Source organism: Cygnus atratus, chromosome 1 (assembly GCF_013377495.2).
Source record: "Cygnus atratus isolate AKBS03 ecotype Queensland, Australia chromosome 1, CAtr_DNAZoo_HiC_assembly, whole genome shotgun sequence".
NCBI classification, from domain to species: Eukaryota; Metazoa; Chordata; class Aves; order Anseriformes; family Anatidae; genus Cygnus; species Cygnus atratus.
This window is the reverse complement of record NC_066362.1, coordinates 88,383,629-88,404,747: the sequence shown is the minus strand read 5'-3', so window position 1 is coordinate 88,404,747 and position 21,119 is coordinate 88,383,629. Positions and strand designations below refer to the sequence as shown.

General features: G+C 38.1%; 1 protein-coding gene across 3 annotated transcripts; it reads left to right on the top strand.

Annotated features, from left to right (window-relative positions):
• The first annotated feature begins 1,760 nt into the window (after nucleotides 1–1,760).
• On the top strand, nucleotides 1,761–20,896 carry NSUN3 (NOP2/Sun RNA methyltransferase 3). Of its 3 annotated transcripts, none has more exons than XM_050713267.1 (6): nucleotides 1,761–1,880; nucleotides 3,008–3,117; nucleotides 4,498–4,697; nucleotides 6,412–6,566; nucleotides 7,083–7,204; nucleotides 20,632–20,896. In XM_050713267.1, exons 1-6 carry the CDS (start codon nucleotides 1,782–1,784, stop codon nucleotides 20,891–20,893), a joined length of 948 nt encoding a protein of 315 aa, XP_050569224.1. In that variant the 5' UTR covers nucleotides 1,761–1,781; the 3' UTR covers nucleotides 20,894–20,896. The 3 variants fall into 3 exon arrangements, with proteins under 3 accessions (XP_050569224.1, XP_050569222.1, XP_035396404.1); XM_050713265.1 differs by having other exon boundaries at nucleotides 4,498–4,805; XM_035540511.2 differs by having other exon boundaries at nucleotides 1,766–1,880; nucleotides 4,498–4,841.
• Nucleotides 20,897–21,119: the final 223 nt, after the last annotated feature.

Below are 21,119 nucleotides of genomic sequence, written 5' to 3'. Positions count from 1 at the left end.
TTCTTAGTTTTGCTGTGGTAGCCAGTGTTTATCCTGAGAGCAGTTATTTTCAGATACAGTGATACCACATTAGAAAAGGTTGATGGACAGTAACAAAGCAAGTAGCATGTCTTTTTGTAAAATAACGTTCAGCCAGTATTTCTTTTTTCACTCACATATTGCAAAATTTAATTAAAAGCATAGTACTGTAATTTCAGGATGCTACCCACTAACATAGCAGCACTGCCCATTAGCTTTCTAGCTTCTGGAACTGATCCAACTTATTACTTTGAATAGAACAAGTCCCATGGTATTTCAACAGATGCATCCTTTAATGAAGAAGGTACTAAATTTTAAAAGTGAATGAAGTTTGGAGACCAGTTTATCCTAGGACAGAGGAATTCCTCCCTTTCCCCTCACTATTCAGACACACTGTTATTTTCTTTCCTAGGATTACTCTGGCAACTGCTCTGTAGTAACAAAACACACGCTTTTCACAAAATTTTAGGAATCTGATTGGCAATGTTAGTAAGTAAGTGTATATTCCTCAGTGAATATGAATTTAACATCAAATTCTCTTCATGTTGGGCTAGTGGAAGGATTGAGACAGTGGAAAAAGTGGAGTGAGAGTGTGTAATAAGTGAAGTCCTTACATCAAGACAAGTACACGGGTTAGACTGGTGAAGACCAACAAAGCCAAGGGAGACCTGGGTGGGGTAGCCATGCTACTGAAACAATGATTCACTGGTAAGCAACAAGATGATAAGACTGAAGGACTGGGGAAGAGCAGCAGACTCAGACTTTTTAATTGTTTACATAAACTTAAAATTTCTTCAGAATGGGGCAATTTTTGTCCTCTACATTTAAGCAAGGGTGGCTCTCACAGCATTTTTTTTTTTTATTTTGTTAGCAAAATAAAATTAAATTACCTTATGTGTTTTCTTGTATGTGTTGTAGGACTTGGAAGAATTATAACCGCAGAGAACTATACTTTTATACCAGTTTTGTCCCATATCTGGTTGTACAATTCCTTTATCAAAAACCCTTCTGTTTTCCTTTCGCATTTGTTGTGTAGGTCTACGTTTCACCTACTGGCTCCTTCTCAGGATGCTGATTCAAACATTTCTAATAATCTTTGAAGTTTGATGATGATAATTTGCATGAGGCTTGCATGAACGTTCTTAGTCTTCATTAATCAGTGCCTGAAACTCAAATATTTATTTATATGACAGCACTCTTGCCTTTACCTTTGCACCCTTTTCGATTCTGGATTTTAGAGGCCAGCGTAAGCACCCAATAGCTGCCCAGGCAGCCATTAATAGAAATGTTCCCTCTTGTCTGGGAACGGCAAGCAGCAATCTCAAACCTTAAAAACCTTAAGACATTCTTGTGTGTAATTTTTAAGTTTCCAATGATTTATTAGCAGTAACAGCAGATGAAACTAGAACCGATCTCTGACGTGGTTTGCAAGAGGTCGCTGAGTAGCTGTGTGGTAGTCACAACGCCTGTAAGTTTGGGCCAGCCGGGAGCTAAGGGCTGCAGACAAACTATTAGCAGACAGGTCTGATGCAGGGCTTGGATGGGGGCTGGCAGGGGCAGCTGGAGCAGGTTTTTATAAACTGATTAACCCAGGCCCACCATCACCCTGCGTTACGCCTTCCACTGTAGCACCCGAAGCCCCGCTCCCGGGGCGGAGGAGGAGGGCGGTGCGCTCCGTAACCCCACGGTTTAACCACACAGCCACCACCTGACAGGCCGAGGGCCGCCCTCTTGCCGCGCCCCGCCCGGCTCCGGCCCTGGCCATGCGGCTGCCGCCCGCCGCGGCCCGGCTGCTGCCGGCACCGCTCCCCGCCGGGGCCGGCCTGTGGCCGCGGCGAGGGGCCGCCCGGCCGTCGGAGCAGGTGAGGCACCGGGCGAGCAGCAGGGGCAGCGGGGATCTGGCAGCGCCCGGCCCCTTCCTGGGCGGCCTTCCGCGGCCCCCGGGCCGGGCCGGCCTTCGGAGGCGGCTCCCGCAGCGCTGCAGTCCCCGCCTGCCCGCCGGGGTCGGGCGACGTGAAGGGCTGCGGGGAGAGCGAACAGTGGATAATAAAGCCAGGGGCTGCCTTGGGGGTTTGTGCCGTCCCTTTGCTGCCTTGTTCCTTCTGCGAAGGCTGCCCGTGGTTAGGTGTACCCCTTTCCTCCTCGCTAGCGTCTGTTGGGGAGGGCTTTTGGGAGACTGGGTTTTCTGATGTGGGGTGAGCCGTGGACGGCATGTCTGGAAACCAGCAATAACGATGGTACTGGGTCGCAGCAGGGAGGTGCTGTATGTCCCTAAACACGAAACTCCAGCAAAATGGCGGGTTTGCATTTGGAGTTGTTCTGAGGTGCACAAGTTTATGTGGAAAGCACAAGTTCTAACACTCCCCTCCCCCCCCCGTCAAGTGAAACAGAAAAGAATCATTTGGAGCTCTCCTTCTGAATAGTACAAGTTTATTGAGGAAACACAAGTTCTTCCTCCCCTTCCTTGTCAAATGAAACAATTTATTATCGGTTGAAAAAAAAAAAAAAGTATAGCTAAAGTAATTTTTTTTCTTATTCCTTATCTTACTTATTGCAGTATTTTCTAACTATATTCTAGCTGACTCGCACAGTGATTCAGGTGAATTTCTTTCTTTTAGTTAAGCACTTTGATACACCTTGGTGGCAGGTGATCATGGTTCTAAGGAACAATCTCCGTAATCATGCATTGCTTATTTTGCTCCTGATGTATCACAGCCCCAGGACCCGCTGTGTTATCTCAGTTGATGTGGAGACAGAGTATTATCATCAAGCTTTGATTGACCTCCTCACACATAGGAAACAAGAGAGTACACTAGCTTAACTTCATTCTCTAAAATCTGTTAGGTTTTGATTGCGTGTGTGATATGACCTTCATATCAGAGCATCTGAATATCAGGGAGAAATTGGTTTAAGCTGGAAAAATGTTCTTTTAATAGTTCTTGCGATAACTTTTTTTTTTTTTTTAACTTTTCTATTCCCTTCTCTGAAGGTGGAAAATAAAATAAAAGGGAAACTTGAAAAGCAAATTTGTCAAGTTGTTCTGGATCATTTTGAGAAGCAGTACACAGTGGAACTGGGAGATAAGTGGACCAGTGTCAGGTCTGTTGTTTTGGGGAAATGGGGGAGGGAGGAGAGAGGTTCTGTTAGTTTTTAAGTGCGTCATAAAATAACTTCAAAAAGAGTCATAGACTGTGGCAGCTGTTTCAGTTTATTTGCAGTTTAGAACTATAATAAAAGTGTGGAATAACAGAAGACTAAAATTTGATATTTTTTTTCTCATTGATAATAAGGAAATAGATTTCTTTATATGGTGATTAAGTTTCTGTTCTCCTACATGTGTATACACTGTAAGGACACTGCCATCTTCTGTGTTTCAGTTTGCTGTTTTGTAAAAGCATGGTCCAAAGTAACCCTTCATACCCAACAGATGCTGTTAGTATTTTTTTCTCTATAGCTTTATAGTAGAGACTGGAGAAGAAATTGACTACTGTCTGTTTACGTGTACAGAAAAATGATATCAGTTAATTTGGGCCTTGAACACACAGTAGCTAAAGAACTGGCACTGAGAGAAGACATCTCTCCTCTGCTAGGTGGTGCTTGTCACTCATAGGAAAGCCAGCAGAAGAGCCCTTCTGGAGAAGTTCATTGCTTAGCTTACATACTTTCCAACAGGAATGTGAACAAAAGCAGTTGATTTCAAGCTGAAGTGCATGAGGAATGCTGATGTGATCTGTGCCACATTACTTTGAATGGAAAAGCATCTCACATCATCAGGATCTTAGTAACCATGTGATTACTGAGTACCCTCTTGAAATACGTAAATAACATTTAGAAAGAAGTTATAAGCATAGATACATAACATTAGTTTAACCGAATCAACTTAGAAACTCCTAGGTTGGATCAATGCATATTTCTCTTTTAGTCAACAAATATTACTGAGGAGTATTTTATAGTGCTGAAGGAAAAAGTACTGAGAAGAATTCAATTAGAAAATGATGAAAATCCTTGAAGAAAGGTCTGAGAAAGCAAACTGAAATACAAGCAGGGATATTCCTAGATGTAAACGCTGCTTTTTGGTTACTTTCAAGGAACATTTATTGGTTTATGTTTTTCTAGCCCAATGATTGTAGAATGTAAATGGAAATTTAGCAAAGAACACTTGTAAAGACTACATTTTATAGATGTATCGATGTGTGTGTGTATATATATGTGTGTATACATAGATAAATGTATAGATGTGTATATATATATATATATACACATGTATATGTATGTATAGATGTACATTTTACAGTGGTGGCTGGAATGACCACTGCAAAACCACTGTGATTCTTTTTGCTGTGATTTCTGGCAGCTAATTTTGCAGTCATTCTTTGCCCCAGGGAAGTTCCTTATAGTCAGAAAAAGCATTGTGCTTCATATTGGAAAGTTAATTTTATTTGTCAAGTTATTAAACAGCTTTTTCTTTTTCCAATCTAGAGATGTACTCACATGCCCGTCGTGCTGGCAGTATGCCATTCTGCTTAACAAATTCAGCCAGTCCGCTGAACTGGAGAATACGTTGCGTGTGAAGGGATATCATCTTGCCTTTCGAGGAACTTTGCCTTATCTTCCAAGATCATTGAAGTGTTACATCAGTAGAACTCCTAGGAGATTCCCTGCGCAAAAACACCAAACTGGTAAACTGAAAGAATATTACCTGCTGAATGCTGCTTCAGTGTTACCAGTGCTGGCATTAGAGGTGAAAGATGGGGAAGACGTTTTGGATCTCTGTGCTGCACCAGGGGGTAAATCAGTAACTATCCTACAGTGTGCCTATCCAGGTACTGTATTGAGGTGCTGTTAGTTGATTCCTCACTCTGTTCCTGGGCTATATTAGTTGTGTCTGTATTCTGTATAGATTTGGATTGGGGGTGGGAAGAAAAAAATATATATATTCTAATTAGTTCTGTGCCTTTTAGTAAGATTTTTATTAGGTTTGTTTACCTACAAGAGCATGAAAATTGCATTAGTTATTTAAATATCTGTTACTGCATACTAACAGACAAAAGCGTAGTAGCTTTATGTTTTACTTCGCTGATTTTCTTACTGTTACTTCTGAAGAAGCTAATTTAACTCCTTTGTAGATTTGTTGGCCCAGGAAGTTAAGTAATTTGCAATCCTTTTTTTCTTTTACTCTGCTACCTGCCTGGCCAGTGCTATGCAAATAGTATAAGTAAATATAAGTGTACCAATATCAAATGGAATATAAATTAAATGTGCTAGATCTAGGTAGGGGGGAAGAGTTTATGATGAGGAATTGGTCTAAATCAGCATTTTAAAAGTTCTGTGTCTTGATCTACCTGGATTTATCAGAATAAAGCACCAAGATAATCACAGCATGTTAGAAGGCAACAATAAGCATCTGTTCCCAAGTTTATATGTTAAGTTGAGCAGAAATTGTCTCAAAATGTTTATAGCACCTTAGGTTCTTAAGGATGAGAATATTAATTGTAGCCACCTGTAAATGTTGATTACAGCTTGTTCTCACCCCCTCTTCTAGAGGAACCAGGTGCTGCCAATGAAATGAATTGAATGACTTGCCCTTTCAAAAAGTTTGGGGAAAAATAAAAGTAAAAATAAAAATTAAAAATAAAACCTTTTATCCCACATCTTCTTCTGAAGATATTAGTTTGTTGCTGAGAAAGTAAGGTGCAAGAAAGTTGATTCTGACTATATCTCAGTGAATGCTAAAACATTTCCTATTATGTATGGCAGACAAAAGGTGTGGGACAAACCATAGGTGGGTGTCCAGAGACTCAAAAAGAGAAACTTTTTTAAAAATAGTAAACAGGAATTAAGAGGAAAGTGCGTTGCTGGCCTGGGTTGAGTTACAAGCAACAGTTTCTTCAGAAGAGATAACTACTTAGGCTTTGTTTTAAGTGCAACAGGCTTTTGTTAAAACACAGCTTAAATTTCAACTCAGTCAGGAATTGGACTGCTCGGTATAGGGTGCAGAAAGCTGAGGCTTTATTTAGTTAAAAGGCAATTAACCTATAAGAGACATACTTCATTGTCTAACGACAGTGGTAGAAGGAACACAGAAAAACACTCAGCACTGATTTGGGATGTGGCTTATGTTTAAAGTTGGTTTTACTGTGGAAGTGTATTGCTACCATAAGTATTTGCTAGTAAATATTTATGGATTGCTCTGTAGGAACATGTTGAAATTTACTAGGGTTTATAAAAATCTAGCAGTGCCATAAAATGTGCAATAGCATAAGCACATAGGGTGTAAAGTCTATGGCTGTCATAGAAAAAAAAACAATTTCTGAATTTGTTGTTACTCTTTGTATTCACAGAAAATACAGAGGACTGATTTTAGGGTGTTTACTTCATTTTTTATTTTTTAAGGTCAATTTCACTGTAACGAGTATGATGATTTGAGATCAAGGTGGTTGAAACAGACAATGGAATCCTTCATCCCGGATCCGTTGGTTAACTTAATAACTGTCTCTAAACTAGACGGTAGACAGATTGGAGATTTTAAACCTGAATTGTACGACAAGGTAACATTATTAGTTATTAGTAAATGATATTTCTTCCTTCTGATTCTTTTCCCGTGCTGCTTTATTTTTCATGTTTTTCCAGACTCCAAAAAAATATTTAACTTATCAAGGGGAACCAAGGTCATATACAGGATTTTTAAGGCCTCAGGAATCCCTTTATGAAGCTTATTGTGCATTTGTTCATGTGTTAGATGATGTTTCCCATTTAGTTTTGGTAATGAGTTTTGAAGACCTTGTAGCTTCCATGCATGATGTGTACTTAAGAACAGGGGATCAAGTGAGAAAGCTCTGTTCTCCAGGTAGAGGGTAGTTTTGAGGCATTTTTTTTTTCTTCCTCCTTGATGACTCCTTATAAGCATCTCAAAATAGTAATTAGATCATTTTTTCTCCTAAAATTGAAAATAAAAATGGTGTTCCAGGTGCTTGCAAAAATCAGTTGAGTGGATTTTGGTACAGATAATCACTTTCTGAAAACTGTATTGTGAATTGTCTTCTTTGCTCCTATTTGCTGTACAGGTACTGGTTGATGCTCCTTGTTCAAATGACAGAAGCTGGTTATTCTCTTCTGATACTCAGCAAGCTAAGCTTAGGCTAATACAAAGAAAAGAATTGTCTTCTCTACAATTCCAGCTGCTAAGGTGAGAAATGCAAAGAAAAGCTATTAAAGGAGCTTTTCGTAGTTAATGAAAATGTGTTGGGGGGGTGGGGTGTGGACAAGATTTGTCATATTTAATATCTAAACCTAGGTTTCACCACATGAAAAAATTTCAAGAATATATTGTTGCAATTGCTGTTCAGATTAAAAAAAAAAGTGAATATGGAAATTTGCATGGTATAACATAAATGGTGAGGTCCAGATCCTCTACTAATGCACTGTTGTACAGTCCCATTAATTCACTTGTTAACATTTATGTCCATTTACAGGTGATTCAGAGCAGTCTGGTACCATAGCGAAATGTTTTTGGTTGACATAGCTAAAATGATTTCAGAACTACTCAGTTGAAGCAAAAACATGCATTGAATGTTTAATGTTGTGGTTTTTTTTTGTTTTTTTTTTTTTTTTAATCTGTGAAAGTAGTCTATAAACCTGCCAAGCTGGGTACTCATTCCCCAACACATTTTGTTGTTGTTCTGTCGCAGAATTATCTGTTACGGTTTTTTACAGCCTACATGATAACCAAACTGTCAGTCAACACTGGTTACCAACCATCATTTAGTTCATTAGTTGATACTGCTTCAGAATTTGTTTCTTGCACTGTTTTTATGAAAAGTTTGAGTCTACTGTGGCACATTCTTAAGTGTTGCTTGAATTTAATATCCATTTAACTACTTATGGCACACATACTGTTCATCGTAACTGATAGGGTAAAAAAAGTAAAAGAATGTTGGTTTGGGGCAAGTTGGAGAGGACTGTGTGGTTTTAAGGAACATCCATCCAATAATCCAAATCAAGGTTGTCCTGTATTACGCTTTCTAATGATACCAGCCATAGGCTAGCTAGCATTTGTGAAGACTTTGAAAATCCTTTTTCCCCAATGAGGAAAAACTCTAATGTGACTTCCCAATAATACCTTTTAGACCTGAGTGTTTTTAACTAAGTAACAATCATGCCTGAAGTCCATCTGTCAAAGCAAATTGAGGGGAAAAATAACATACTACAAAACAACAAAAAGAAGTTTTTATGGAAAGTTCCAATTTACAGCAGTTCCAGATAGTTCTGCATGAGTTCCAGTTGAAAAAGACCTAACAGAGGGGTATGATTTATAGCAGAAATATGAGTATCTTATTGCAGTAATGCATCATGTCACCCATTTCCTTTGAAGAAATCAATCACATTTAAAACACTGACCTGTTCCGGTTTTCTCTTTTCAATATTTGACATATAAAATCCAATTTGTGGGCCCCAACCAAAAGAAAGCATATATCATGCAGTGAAATTTTGGGAATTTGCATAAATCTCTTCAGATTGTAATCCTGAAGTGGAGAACTCATGACAGCAGGAATCTTGTTTTTAAAAAAGGAGATGCTCCTGTCAGCCCAAATCAGATTTAATTGAATTATTCCTAAGTCAAGAAGAGAACTTTGCTTCTGTTGAAAGTACGCTTTACTATAGCAACAGCAAGAAGAATTGGATTTGTAAGGACAGAATACTTTTTACATGTAAGTTGAAGTAAAAGGATTGTAATTTCTGTTTTGTTGTTCAACATACATCTGAGTAGTTCTATAGATTGAACAATCTATTGTTACGTGCACTGGATTTTCATTTATTTATTGCCTTGTAAAAGATTTTAGAGCACATAAAATACATGGTTATATTCAAGATGTAGATATTACAACCTTTATTCAGTAAAATATTTGGCGTACACTTGGTAAATGCTATAGATGTCCAGAGGATTTTTATTGTTCCTTCCATCTGATCATTTTAGAATGGATTCCCAAACATCAGTGACATGTCAGATTTGGTGTGAAAGGGAAAAAAGAAATCATAAAATGAGACCAGGAAAGGTTAAGTGATTCTTGCAAGTGCATTAGAAGTTTACAAAACTAAAATTGTAGAATGCTACCGTATTCAAGTCTTTATTTTATGGTTAGGGTGCATAATCATAAGTCAAAAATTGACACTGAATTCTGTCTCTGATACCTTCCATTAATATTTAGGAAGGTTGAAACTACACTAATTCTGCTGTACTCCACCTTGTTTGAATCAGTTCATGCAGCACTAGCTCTGGCTTACCTATTCAGGTTACCTGGTGTTTTATGCTCAGGGATTTTTCTCACCTCAGTTGTTGTATCTGTAGAACAAAAATAAGTATAAAGCTGGATCCCTGCAATTTTGCTGGGAGTAGTGAAAGAAATGCTGTGTGATTTGAAGATGAAATATAAGGGCCAAGCAGTACTTCAGTTTAGCAATAGTAGTGAAGTATAAGGAAGAGAGTAGAAGGAGGAACCCACAAATGAGAATTCTGAAATGGGAGAGAATTATGAATTGTCACTTCTATGAAGTGATTTTTGGCACAAAATTTGGGATTCTTTAATTATGGAAGTGCTTCACTTGTCATCTTTTTCTGGGTTTTGTCATCTTGTGGGTTCTTTTCTTTTTTTTTTTTTTTTTTAAGCAAATCAGCCTTTGGGAGTAGGGGAAGGTGGGGAAATCAGAGAGGAACTGAGGGAAGAAAAAGTATTGTTGCATTATGATATATACTACAAGTACTTGGAGGCTTCTGAGAATGAAGATCTGAAAGAAACTTTGATGGAATGATCTTCCTATGTCAGTCTGAATCAAGTTTGCAATCTAAATGAACAGCATAAAAGCTGAAGAGCAAATTTTATAAGCAGCGAGGGCACTACTGATTTGAAGGAAATTGAGATTGTAGTGATTGTTAATACCAAAACCAAAGCATCCCTGCAGAGTGCTATAATCCGAGAACACACTGCAAATCTTGTTATTATTTGGGGTGTTCATGCAGAAAACAAATCGCAAAATAAGTAAGGAAAGTTCATTTCCTGACACTGAATGCTAGTGCAAAAGGCAGTGATTCCCACATGTGAATTTACCATTGTTATCAATTCTTAGATGGAAGTTAAACTTGGGGTTAGGGTCAAGTGCGTAATAACTTAACGGTGAAACTGCTACAGATGTTGTAATTATTCCTAGACCAGTAATTGCAGCTGAAAGAAACGGTGTTAGGATTCAGCTGAAAATAAATCCAAACAGGATACGAATTGGAAAATGCAGAAAAGGTGTTCAGACTACTGTAACTCTTCTGTACACAACATCTCACAGTAATTAAATGGCTCTAATTGGTGTTTAACAGAGTTCTGGTCCAGAGGAGCTCAAACCAACTTTAAAAGATACATTGTGGTTGGCTTTTTCTGTTTTCAACTCTTTTTCTCCTTAGTAGTTAACTGGAAGGGAGATTGTGCGTGCTTGTCTTGCATATTCAAAACCAGCAGGTTTGAGGGAATTCTGAGTATGTGAGAAGTTTGAAGGGCCTTGAATATTCTGCCCTTTTGATTACTGGTGGCAAATTAGCCATACAAAATGCTCATTTTTCTAGTTGATCTTTAGAGTTTTTTCGGATTCTCCTTTTTCAGAACTCAGAATGAAGCACTAAATTTGGGTTGAGAAATCAGGAAAACACTTTATTCTCCCTAGTTAATGAAATGCTTCAATCCCTGTTTGTCATTACAAACACTATGATTTTTAAGGAACTGTGGCTGATTCTCTGCAACATAATGCATCTCCTGTTACAAACCTTATGCAACTGGAATGCAATAGTGAGATAAAAGGAATGTTTCCCTCTAAACAAAGAACTTTTTTTTTCTTTTTTTCTTTGGATGCCAGTCATAACATGGTATTTGAAGTTGCTGATCTTTTCCAAGAAAAGGTTACCAGAAGTTGTGAGATGTTTTTGTTTGCTTGCTTGCTTTATTATTTCCTGCTGAATAGTTTAGGAAGTGGGAGGGTTGCATACTTGCTTTTACTCAGAAGGAAAAAAAAGAAAGCCTACACCTAAATATTCTGTACTTCATTTTCTGAATGAAATGGAACATAAATAATTAATGTCAAATGTAAGTAACCAGGTATTGTGCAAACAGTTTCGTCAAGCTTCCAATCTGTGTTTGCCTTGCTGCTGCAGTCCCAGGCTCCACTGGAGCAGAGACTGCTGATCATGCAGCCAGTTTGTACGGTGGTTTACCAATCTACACACGTGGAAAGTCAAGTGAGATTGACGTTTTCCTTTAAGTCATCAGATAGAATTGGCAACCCAAGTCTCTAAAGGCTAACCTACATACCAGCAGACAAGCCTTATTTTCTCATGCTCAGACCTTTGCTTAGAAAGAAATATTAAAACTTTTGGTGAAACCTTAAGACACAAATGTAATAGAATTTAAGTTGCAAGTTGCTCTGTTTTCTCTGAATGTGTCAAAATTAGTGACATGGCTTCATAGAATACATATGTATTTGCATCATAGATTTTTTTTGAGAGCTTTTTTTTTTTTTTTTGCCTAGTGTGTAGTAAAAATTGAACTACTCAAAAAATCCCAATGTTCTTTCTCTGGAATTCAGTGTCACTTGTGCATTTTCACTGAAATGTAGGGTTTTCCTCATGTACTTAGAAGAGGAATTACAATCCCTCTATTACACTTTTGATGTGTGTCTAAGCTGTTAATTGTTTATTTTGTTGTAAAGTGATGGTCCTTTTTTTTTTTATGTACCATTGTGTATTGCCCGATATTGTACCAGCATATGGATACCGCCATGAGATTTCTGCTTTGATTAAGACAAGAGTCTTTATGGCACATGGGCATGTAATGATGATATTAAAAAGAATATACTCGTAATTAGCTTGTTGTTCTGTCAAAGCAATGATTTAGTTTAGTTTGTGATTTGCTGCTGATGAAAAAAATATCAGCCACGAGTGTTCTTGGCAAAGGCAGGGAGAGCCAGTGACTTGTGCCTTGAAAAAGAAGTTACTATTCTGGAAGCTGCCCGACTTTATTTAGTGTGAGGCCTTAGAAGGATGGCAAGGCTGAATGTCATCTGGTAGCAGAAATAGAGAAGAGACCCTTCAGAAACATGGCAGTCTTCTTGTATAGTGCTCAACTCCGACATCGAACCTCTGTGGGTAAAGTTATGGGGTGTTTTGAAATGACCTGAGGGAATTCTGAACGGAGGTACTGGGGTGGGGAGGTGAATAAGGAAAGGGAAAGGAAAGGAAAGCCATGTCCTGTGCAGAAGGAAAGAGAAGGCACGTGGGAAAGCATGGAAAGTTGTGCTGAGGATTGCTTCTCTGCATTGTTCTTTGGCTCGTTCTTGGACTAACAGATTTTCCATGGATTGTGTGGATGGTTCTGTCTTTCAACTTCTCCAAGATGGAAGACAGTTAATAGTTATATAGACTGCTGACCCAAGGCTTCATACCAGGTGTGCTGTTTGGGGCAAACAGTGTTCTCTCTCTGTGCCTCCTTGCCCCTCTGGTTGGAAATGGTTAGATAGCTGCTGACTGGTCAGTGAACCTTTTTGGTCTAATTACATATACCTACATGTACAATGTTCTGTGCCGTTCCCCAAAACACTGTTGGTTATGTTGCTGGAGGTTCAAGTCATTCTTACTTCTTCCTCTCAAGGTGGTGCCACCAGACAGAAAAGAAATAGAGATGAATTAAGGGGAGAGAGCACAATGTCTGAGTTTAGGGGAAAGAGTGAGGAGTCTTAGATTCTGGTCTGGTATTCCAGCGGCTATTTATCTATTTTGCATAAATAGCAGTTAACTAAAACACTGGAATACTCCTTGCAAACTGAATCTGAAGACTCTTACTCTTCTAAGTAAGTACCTGAGCTACCTCACTTGTGAGACACAGCCTTTTATCTTTATGCATTTAAGTAGTAAGTAATTTAGCTAGGGAATGTCTTTATCTTGGAATAGGCTCAAGTTATTTTTTAGACTCATGGTTGGTTTTGAATTTCCTCACAAAGAGTGAGTTCTGTGGCCGTTGTTGTGGACCCATCTCATCTTCCATTAGAGATATTAAATAGTTTCTGATTTTAAGTTCTGCCTAGTTCCTTAAGCCTTTCGTAGTGCCCTGTGCATAACTTACATATCGAGTCCCTAGCGACAGGTTGCAAAAGGAAGTTTCTGGAATTAATAAGTAAATTAACAAATAGGCTACCCAGCAGCTAGGTAGTTGCCTAGGTAGTTGGGATCACAGATTTAATTAAGACACTAATTTTGCTTTAATTCCACCTTCAGTCCTTCCTGTGTATATGCATGGTTAGTAAGCTGTAATGAAAAACACTACTTCTAAAGCTGTGTGGCAAAGTCTGTAGTGGGCTTCAAAGGTCTTCTGTTCTCCCTTTCCTAGCTGAGATGGTTCTGCTTGGGCTGTATATGTTTATCTTTTTTTTTTTTTTTTAAATAACAAATAGAGGTTGGGAATAGGAATGGGTCTCCGTAAGTGTGTAAGATAGAAGTTAATTCTGGGTTAAATAAAATGACAGAAGGGTTGAAAGTTGTTTGGAGTGAACTGCCTCTGGATGCTGCAGGCTGTCCAGCTAAAACCAGCCTTGCTGTTAGTGATGCTGACTGTGTGGAAGAGAGCGGCTGCAAAATTCTTGGGCATTGCATTGTCATTTGTGGTTCTTACATCTGGGAACAGAATTAAGCTGACTTGTTGCCCTTAAAGGGTCACAGCAGTTCTGGTGTTGCAAGGGATATCCTATATATCTGTGTTAACAGGATGATTATTCCAGGACTCACCATGCACTGGAGAAGAAAGCTTAATAATGTTAAACTGAAGGTCCAGTCTTTTTGTGAGAAGAATTTAAAATTATTTGCCGTAGAAAATTTCTCCTGTACACCTTTGTAACTGCTCTTCACAAATTATTAAAAGTGGGTATTTTGACACGGGAGGGACTTCCTTATCAATTTGGCTTTATATGGGGAAAAAACAAAGCAAAACCTTCAATATGCAGTCCATGTTACAATGATGCATCTGGACTCTTGTAAGAGCAAGAAGGAAATAAATATCTTTTGTGAATAAAAAGAATAGAACTGAGGATAAAAGCAAAGGTATCTTGAGATGCTCTACTTCTTGAAAAGCTTGTAAAAGCAGGTGTTATTCTGATCAGACATTCTCACATACTGAGCAGAAATATGTCCCAGTTGCCAAAAGATGGCAGTATTGAAGTGTTGTATTATTTTTAAATTACCCTAAAATGTATGTAATCTTTTTACTTTAATACTGGAAAAGGTTAAATGAGTAATGTAATTAATGCTGACACTTCCAATGGCACAAAATGTATACCCAAGCATAGGAGGAGTGGGCTGGACATACAGGTGCTAGCTGTAGTTTGAAATGCACATTTATTGTCTGCTTTTTTTAAAAGGATGTTTGAGATGCCAAGACTTTTAGAACAACTGAAATGTCAGCCTATCATGTTTAATTTTCTTTAAGTGTGAAAAATCTTTTGGGGTTTTGTCTAACTACGTTTTAGTTGCACATACAAGTGCTTTGCTTTAAGAGGTGTATGGCTCTAGAGTGGTCTTTTTTTTTCTGTGAGATATTAAATAATCATACTGCTTTGTTTTCCCTAATTTATTGTGCCTTATCCATTCTTAGACTTTAAAGTAAGTCTTATGAAGTAAACTAAATAAAAGTGCTTTAAAATAGTATATTCCTTTCCAAAAAAATCTTATCCGGTACTCCTGTAATATGAAGGGTTAGAAGAGACTAGTGCATCTTTTCTACCTCTGACTTCCATAGCTCAATATGTGCTTTTGAAGTAAATAGACATCCTGCAAAAATATAAAGTGAAGTAAAATATTTTTTTTAGTTAAAAAAATAATTTAGAATGAGAAGAGCAATCTGCATGTCTTTAACTGTCTTAAAGTACTTCCTGAATGGGCTGGATACCAACCACCCTCATGTTTGGATTGCAATTGTGCTTTAGGCTTATGTGCTGGAAAGATTTAAGCATGGATTCAGTTACTGTGAAGTGATAATGTCAGTAGGTCAAAGCAGATGTCGAGAAGCATCATGCACGTTTCTACAGAATGATGTGCCAGTTAATATCAGTCTATCCTGCGGTTTTCCAGCTGCTGTAATTGCAAGTTACTAATGATTTGAAAATACTGTTACTGTTGATATCACAGTGACCCTCCTAAATTGTGATACGCTGTTATCTCCTAAAGTTACATTCAGTACCTCAGAAAACATTGTGTTTTTTTTGTTTGTTTAGCATGTATATTTTTTTGTAACAAACATGCATTAGTGCTTGCAGTTCTATCATATAATTATTTCATTTTGCATACTGTTTTATATTATTTCCTGGCAGAGCTAAACTTGGAGGTCTTGTATTCAGGCCTTGCATGGTGAAAAGGATGTGTTAATGGATGGTCTTGCACTTTACCAATTTTTGTCTTGACTATCTTAGAGGTATAATTGGTATAATATGACAATATGCAACACAAGCTGAGTTACGCATGCCACATGCTGACAGTGGTGCTTCTTCTTCAGGGTCTTGATTGCAAGTGCTAAAGGTTTGTCACATTAGTAAAACAAAATTGAATGTATGGAAAAGTGGGCATACTGTGAACTCCAGGAAAATTTCCCTGTGCTTGTAGTATGTGTTCTCATTTTTCTCCATGGGAAGCTTGAAACTTTACAATATTAGTGCCTGTAACATGTGAAATTCAGTATGGCAAATATATATACTTAGATTTAAAATTATGAAATTAATTATAACTAGATTTATATTTAAAGTGAAGTTTTACTGCTTTAATAAATACAATGGAGGACATCTGTACCACTAAGAGAAGAATAACTCCAAATTAATAACCTTCAATATATTTTACCTTTAAGCTACACATTTTAATAAAAGAAAGGTGAAAAATATTATAGTGTCTTCTGCACTAGCATCCTTTTTCACAGAATCACAGAATCGTCTAGGTTGGAAGAGACCTCCAAGATCACCTAGTCCAACCTCTGTCCTAACACTAACAAGACCTCCACGAAACCATATCACTAAGGGCTACATCTAAATGTCTTTTAAAGACCTCCAGGGATGGTGACTCAACCACTTCCCTGGGCAGCCCATTCCAATGCCTAACAACCCTTTCAGTAAAGAAGTTCTTCCTAATATCCAACCTAAACCTCCCCTGGCGCAACTTTAGCCCATTCCCCCTCGTCCTGTCACCAGGCACGTGGGAGAATAGACCAACCCCCACCTCTCTACATTTTAATCATTCTAGATTTGAAGCTCAGTTTCAGAAGCTACAAAGTGCCTTATAACAAGCATGAGATTCCTTACTTAAAGCTCAACTCTTAGCTGAAGCATTTGGGGGTAATGCCTAATGTAAGAGGAATCATACACGCTCAGATCGTATGGTCACAGCAGTGGTGGTGGGTTCTGCTAGATGTCAGTAAATTAAGCTCCAGTTCTGACATACCCCTTGAATGAGCTTGTTCCCCTCCGTTGATTACAGAAGATGACTAGTTTCTGAAATTTATTTGTACAAACTTTTAGGAATGAATTTTCCCTCGTGCCAGTGACGAGGGGATCAGATCGCCTGAACCTGTTTACCCAGCGCGGTATCACCCTGTGACTTTGAGCCCAACACTTCTTCACTTTGCATTTTGCAGCTCTGTGCTGAAGGTTTTTCAAAAGCCGAGCACAGCTTGATTGGGGGTGGCGGTCGGTTGACATTGAACACAGCCACGGAAACAACTGTTGCTGAACTTGACAAGATGGATAGATACATTGATTAACCTTGCAGTGTAAAGTAATCCCTCTTAGGTTTTTTAATTTATGACTTAAGTTCAGAGTAAAGATAACTTCTCATTCTCCAGGCTTTTTGGGTCATGGGCTAGTGAAAATTCCCAGACTAAGGAGGCTTATGGTTAATTAGTTTTTTTTGTTGTGAGATTTTTCAGGATTTTGTTCAGAAGACTATGTTGCTCCTTCCTCTGAATCACTGCACCAGAGATTCAGTTGCAGGAGCACAGTGCCTTTGAAAGTACTGTCTTGAATGGTTCTTACTTTATATATGGTAAGAGAAAGACACTTAGCAAGCGTCTGTGCTTTTCACTTGAGCTACATCTACCTTTTTGGTATTTACCTTTTACCTTTTCCGCAGTAAAAACATCTTCTCACTTGTATATATTCTCATAGTCTCTGCATTATAAGAAAACAGTTGTTGTTATCAACTCTTTGAGTGAAGTTATCAGGTGTACTAAAAGAATATCTTGATTGTTGTGCAAAAAAAAAAATTCACATTTCAGCTAGTTGCCCTTGGATGACTTGGCAATCCTGTATAGATGGAAAAGGTGTAAAGAGAGGAAATTCTATAAAAATGAGAAGATTAGGTTGTTTCTTAGAATACTGTGAAGATTAGCTCCACTTTGAGCCAGTCTTAGAAAATTTAGCTCTGTTTTCTTTGAGTTCGCGTAGTTGTTTGCTTTATAAATTTTCTATTACGCTGGGGGATAAAAAGCTTTTATGATTTCCAGAACTGGTATGAGGCTAAGGAGGCTTGATCGGTGTGTGGTTCTCTTGCTGGTTTGTTCATCTTTGGAACGAGAAGATTGTATTTGCCTCTTCAACTGTTTCTTTTATTTATGTATTTAGTTTTGGATTATGCTTAAACACAGCAGACTCTTTAGGAATGGTGTCACAATGTTTCAGTACAGTACTTAGGTACCCTAGCATAAGTGAAGCCTTCAGATACTGCTGTAGCACAAGTAAACAAGTTAAACTTTCTTTAAAAAAATTAATCCAACTTACGTCAATAGTTATTCTTTTCCTTTCTCGTAGTAGCAGAAACAACTCTGCCTGTGGCAAAACCCCATATCTCAATGGTCTCTTGAGTTCTGTTAAGTCTTGGTTATAATGTTGCATACATATATATATATATATATATGTGTGTGTGTGTGTATATAGATATATATATATGTATATGTATTTTTTTTTTACATGCAAAATTCAGGTATATAATCTACTTGGTACGAATGAGGAACTGCTTACTTGTGAACTGCATTCCCAACTTTTATCAGTGCTTGCATTTGTCAAAGTAATGGATGTGTTGGCATACTTTGGGACACTGACTGTGACACTTAATGGTCTTTGTATTGTTTTGTTCACATGTTTAAAAGTACAAAGTTTCCATTGTGCCCTACCATTTCTCACTAGCAAATACAAGCAAGTGACACTTGCACTGGGCTATTCCCTCCCAGCATACAGTGCAGTGGCATTGAGCGTTAGCCCAAAATTCCTGAGATGCTTTACTGCAAAACTTCTCTGAATTAGAAAATGGTGCTAAAAATTGAGCCATAACAAGCCGATTTTGGAAAGATAGGTGTCAAATGCTGGTGTGAAAGCAAACAGGCAGTCAACACAAAACATTTAAAAACTGCTTTTGTCTGCCATAAGACAGAATGGAATGTTACTTAACTTACTGAATTTCTTGCAAATATTTTGTCAGACATGCACGCTGTAGCTTCCTACTCTGCTTTACAATAGCTATCTTCCATATATCTGGGCCCATTTTGGTTGCCAGACAGAAGCAGCATAAACCCAGCCCTTTTAAATGGACAGCTGTCACCAGGGAAGAGCTGCAATGTTGGGATGACACCTGCTCTGTTTTACTGTCTCAAGGTGAAGTTGTAAATATCATCTGTATCAACCAGTGTCTCAAATATTCTTAAACGCTTTCGCAGACTCTCAAAAAGCTACTTGAAGTCTGAGATAAGCTTCCTATTTTGTGATAGCTTTAGCTAATTTTGGAAGTCCATTAGACCCAGTTAAATTGAAAATATTCAGACCTCCAAAGTCCTTTGTAACCTGTTCTTTACCTTTAACAGGCTGAACTTGAACTGCTCTATCACTTATTCTAAATGTGCTAGCCATCTGCTCACTCCATCTTTTTATTGATCTGATACAACACAGGCATTAAACACTGATTTTTTTAACATCATCTGTTAAGAGAGATCTGTTGCCTTATGCTAAGTAAAACTGGAGTAGGGTAGACACCAGTAAATTATGTATTTGGCTTGTTGATTAACCTAGCCAAGACCAATAGAAGAAATGAGCAAGATTTGCGTACTCTCCCCAGGGAAAGAGATTTGGTGTAACACAGGAGTTTTCACCTGGGAAGGTGAACAGAGTTGTATTATCTCTGTAGGAAACACCCATTTGTCCTAGTGTTTCCTTATTATTTTGGACAGGACTTTCAGATTTGCTTTGATCCTGCTTGTGATAAGGCTCTTCTTTATTGATTCTTTTCCTGAAAAGGCACAATCCTGTCATAAAGGACTTGCTTTTTCCCTTTTTTCCCCCTTTGCTTTCTCAACTGTTTTCATTCTGATATCAGGCTTAGCAGCTTCTCAGCTTGTCTCTGGAGGAACTGCTGTTTCAATATCATTGCATTTATTCATCTGGGCTTGGAACCAAGCTCACTGCTTTTTGGGTCTGCTCACCTGATTCAGGAGCTGGGGTTTTTCTTTTCCATGTAGTAGGGTTGGGGGGGGGGAGGGATATGTTTAGTGGGTGTTGGGTTTTGGGGTTTTCTTTTTGGTCAGTACAGTGGTCTAAATAATATCTACCCATCTGTGATTTGAAGAATGCTCTTCTGTGATCCAAGTTTTTTTTTTTTTTTTTTTTAAGTCTTTTAATTTGCTAGAAGTGAATATGGATTGCTTATTTCCTTAATTCCTTACTCTCACAGGCTATATTTTCTCTCTCTGAAAAGGACCTTGGGGATCTGCTTTAATGGAAAGTAAACAGTCTGTTTAAACTCAGTTTCAGTGGGAAAGTAAAAACAAAAAAACAAAACCCACCTCTCTTCTGTCCACCAGTAGTCAAGTAGTCTTGAAGCTTTCAAGGAAACCTGAAATCTTAAACCACTTTTTTCAAAATTTGTCAACGGCTTAATAAGTGAAGGGCACATAAACAGACAATATGATGCTATAAATCATATTTCCTTAGGAAATCAGGTTGAAAAGTAGTGACTCGGAGAAACCCCCAGTCCTGTTATACACTAAATAAGTTGCTGAAATTGCAAAAATGATTGTAAAATTAATTACAGCCTAGTAATTAGTCCAGGCTATTACTACAACTCTACATTCTTCTGTTTGTTCACACAAGGAGCCAGCTAAGTATCTAACTATCTAACTAGTACTTCTGATGTGGTGTTCACCCACTTTGTATGCACAGTTGCACCATTTTCACAGTAGTACTGTGCATATAAATGTTCCAAAGTATATTCTGTGACTCTGAATGGACGCTGCTATCTACTCGTCATTCTCATATTTAAAAAAAAAATACCCTTAGTTAACTGAGAATACATTAATAAATGAGAAAGCAAAAACGTGTTGCGGGTTGTTTCCTGAACTGTTAGTTATATTCTGTTAAGACTGTTCCATGATGTTATTTATTTTTTTTCTATTTATACCTATTTGTAAATCTGGATGGAAAACTCTTGCACCTTTCTCCCTTCACCCCCCAGCCCCTTCTTTGAGCATGTCACTTCATATGTTGAATTATGGTTTTTTTCATTATTTGCAGGTCTGCTATTAAAGCATTGCGTCCTGGTGGATCATTGGTCTATTCCACTTGCACTCTCTCGAAGGCAGAAAACAGCGATGTAATAAATCTCATTCTAAAATCCTGCGCTAATGTAATGCCTGTAGATATAAGTGAAATGGCCAAAGCTGTTTCCCAGGAATTCACTTTTCTCTGTGATACACAACAGCATGAACTTCTGGTTCTGCCGGAGGAAGGGAAAGCCTGGGGCCCAATGTATGTAGCTAAATTAAAGAAAATATAGTCCATGTGATGTCTGTTAGTTTCATTTATAAGCGGATAAAATGATATTTATTCCTAATATACTCTGTGTATGTGAACACACGTCCAAGTCAACTGAATTTAGACCTTTGCAGTTTTGTATATGCTGCTCCCTAGTAAAATGGAAGCTAAAAATTTAGCTTAGCTAGAAATACAGAGCGTCTTCTAACGTGGACTTGGGGGCTTCTGTGAAGTCCTTTTGAAGTCAA

Bases quoted from the DNA above. Each gene is read 5' to 3' on its own strand.
- NSUN3 (XM_035540511.2), top strand. From the start codon at position 1,782: ATGCGGCTGCCGCCCGCCGCGGCCCGGCTGCTGCCGGCACCGCTCCCC. The intron at 1,881-3,007 runs GTGAGGCACCGG...CCTTCTCTGAAG, and splicing joins CCGCCCGGCCGTCGGAGCAG to GTGGAAAATAAAATAAAAGG. The intron at 3,118-4,497 runs GTCTGTTGTTTT...TTTCCAATCTAG, and splicing joins GATAAGTGGACCAGTGTCAG to AGATGTACTCACATGCCCGT.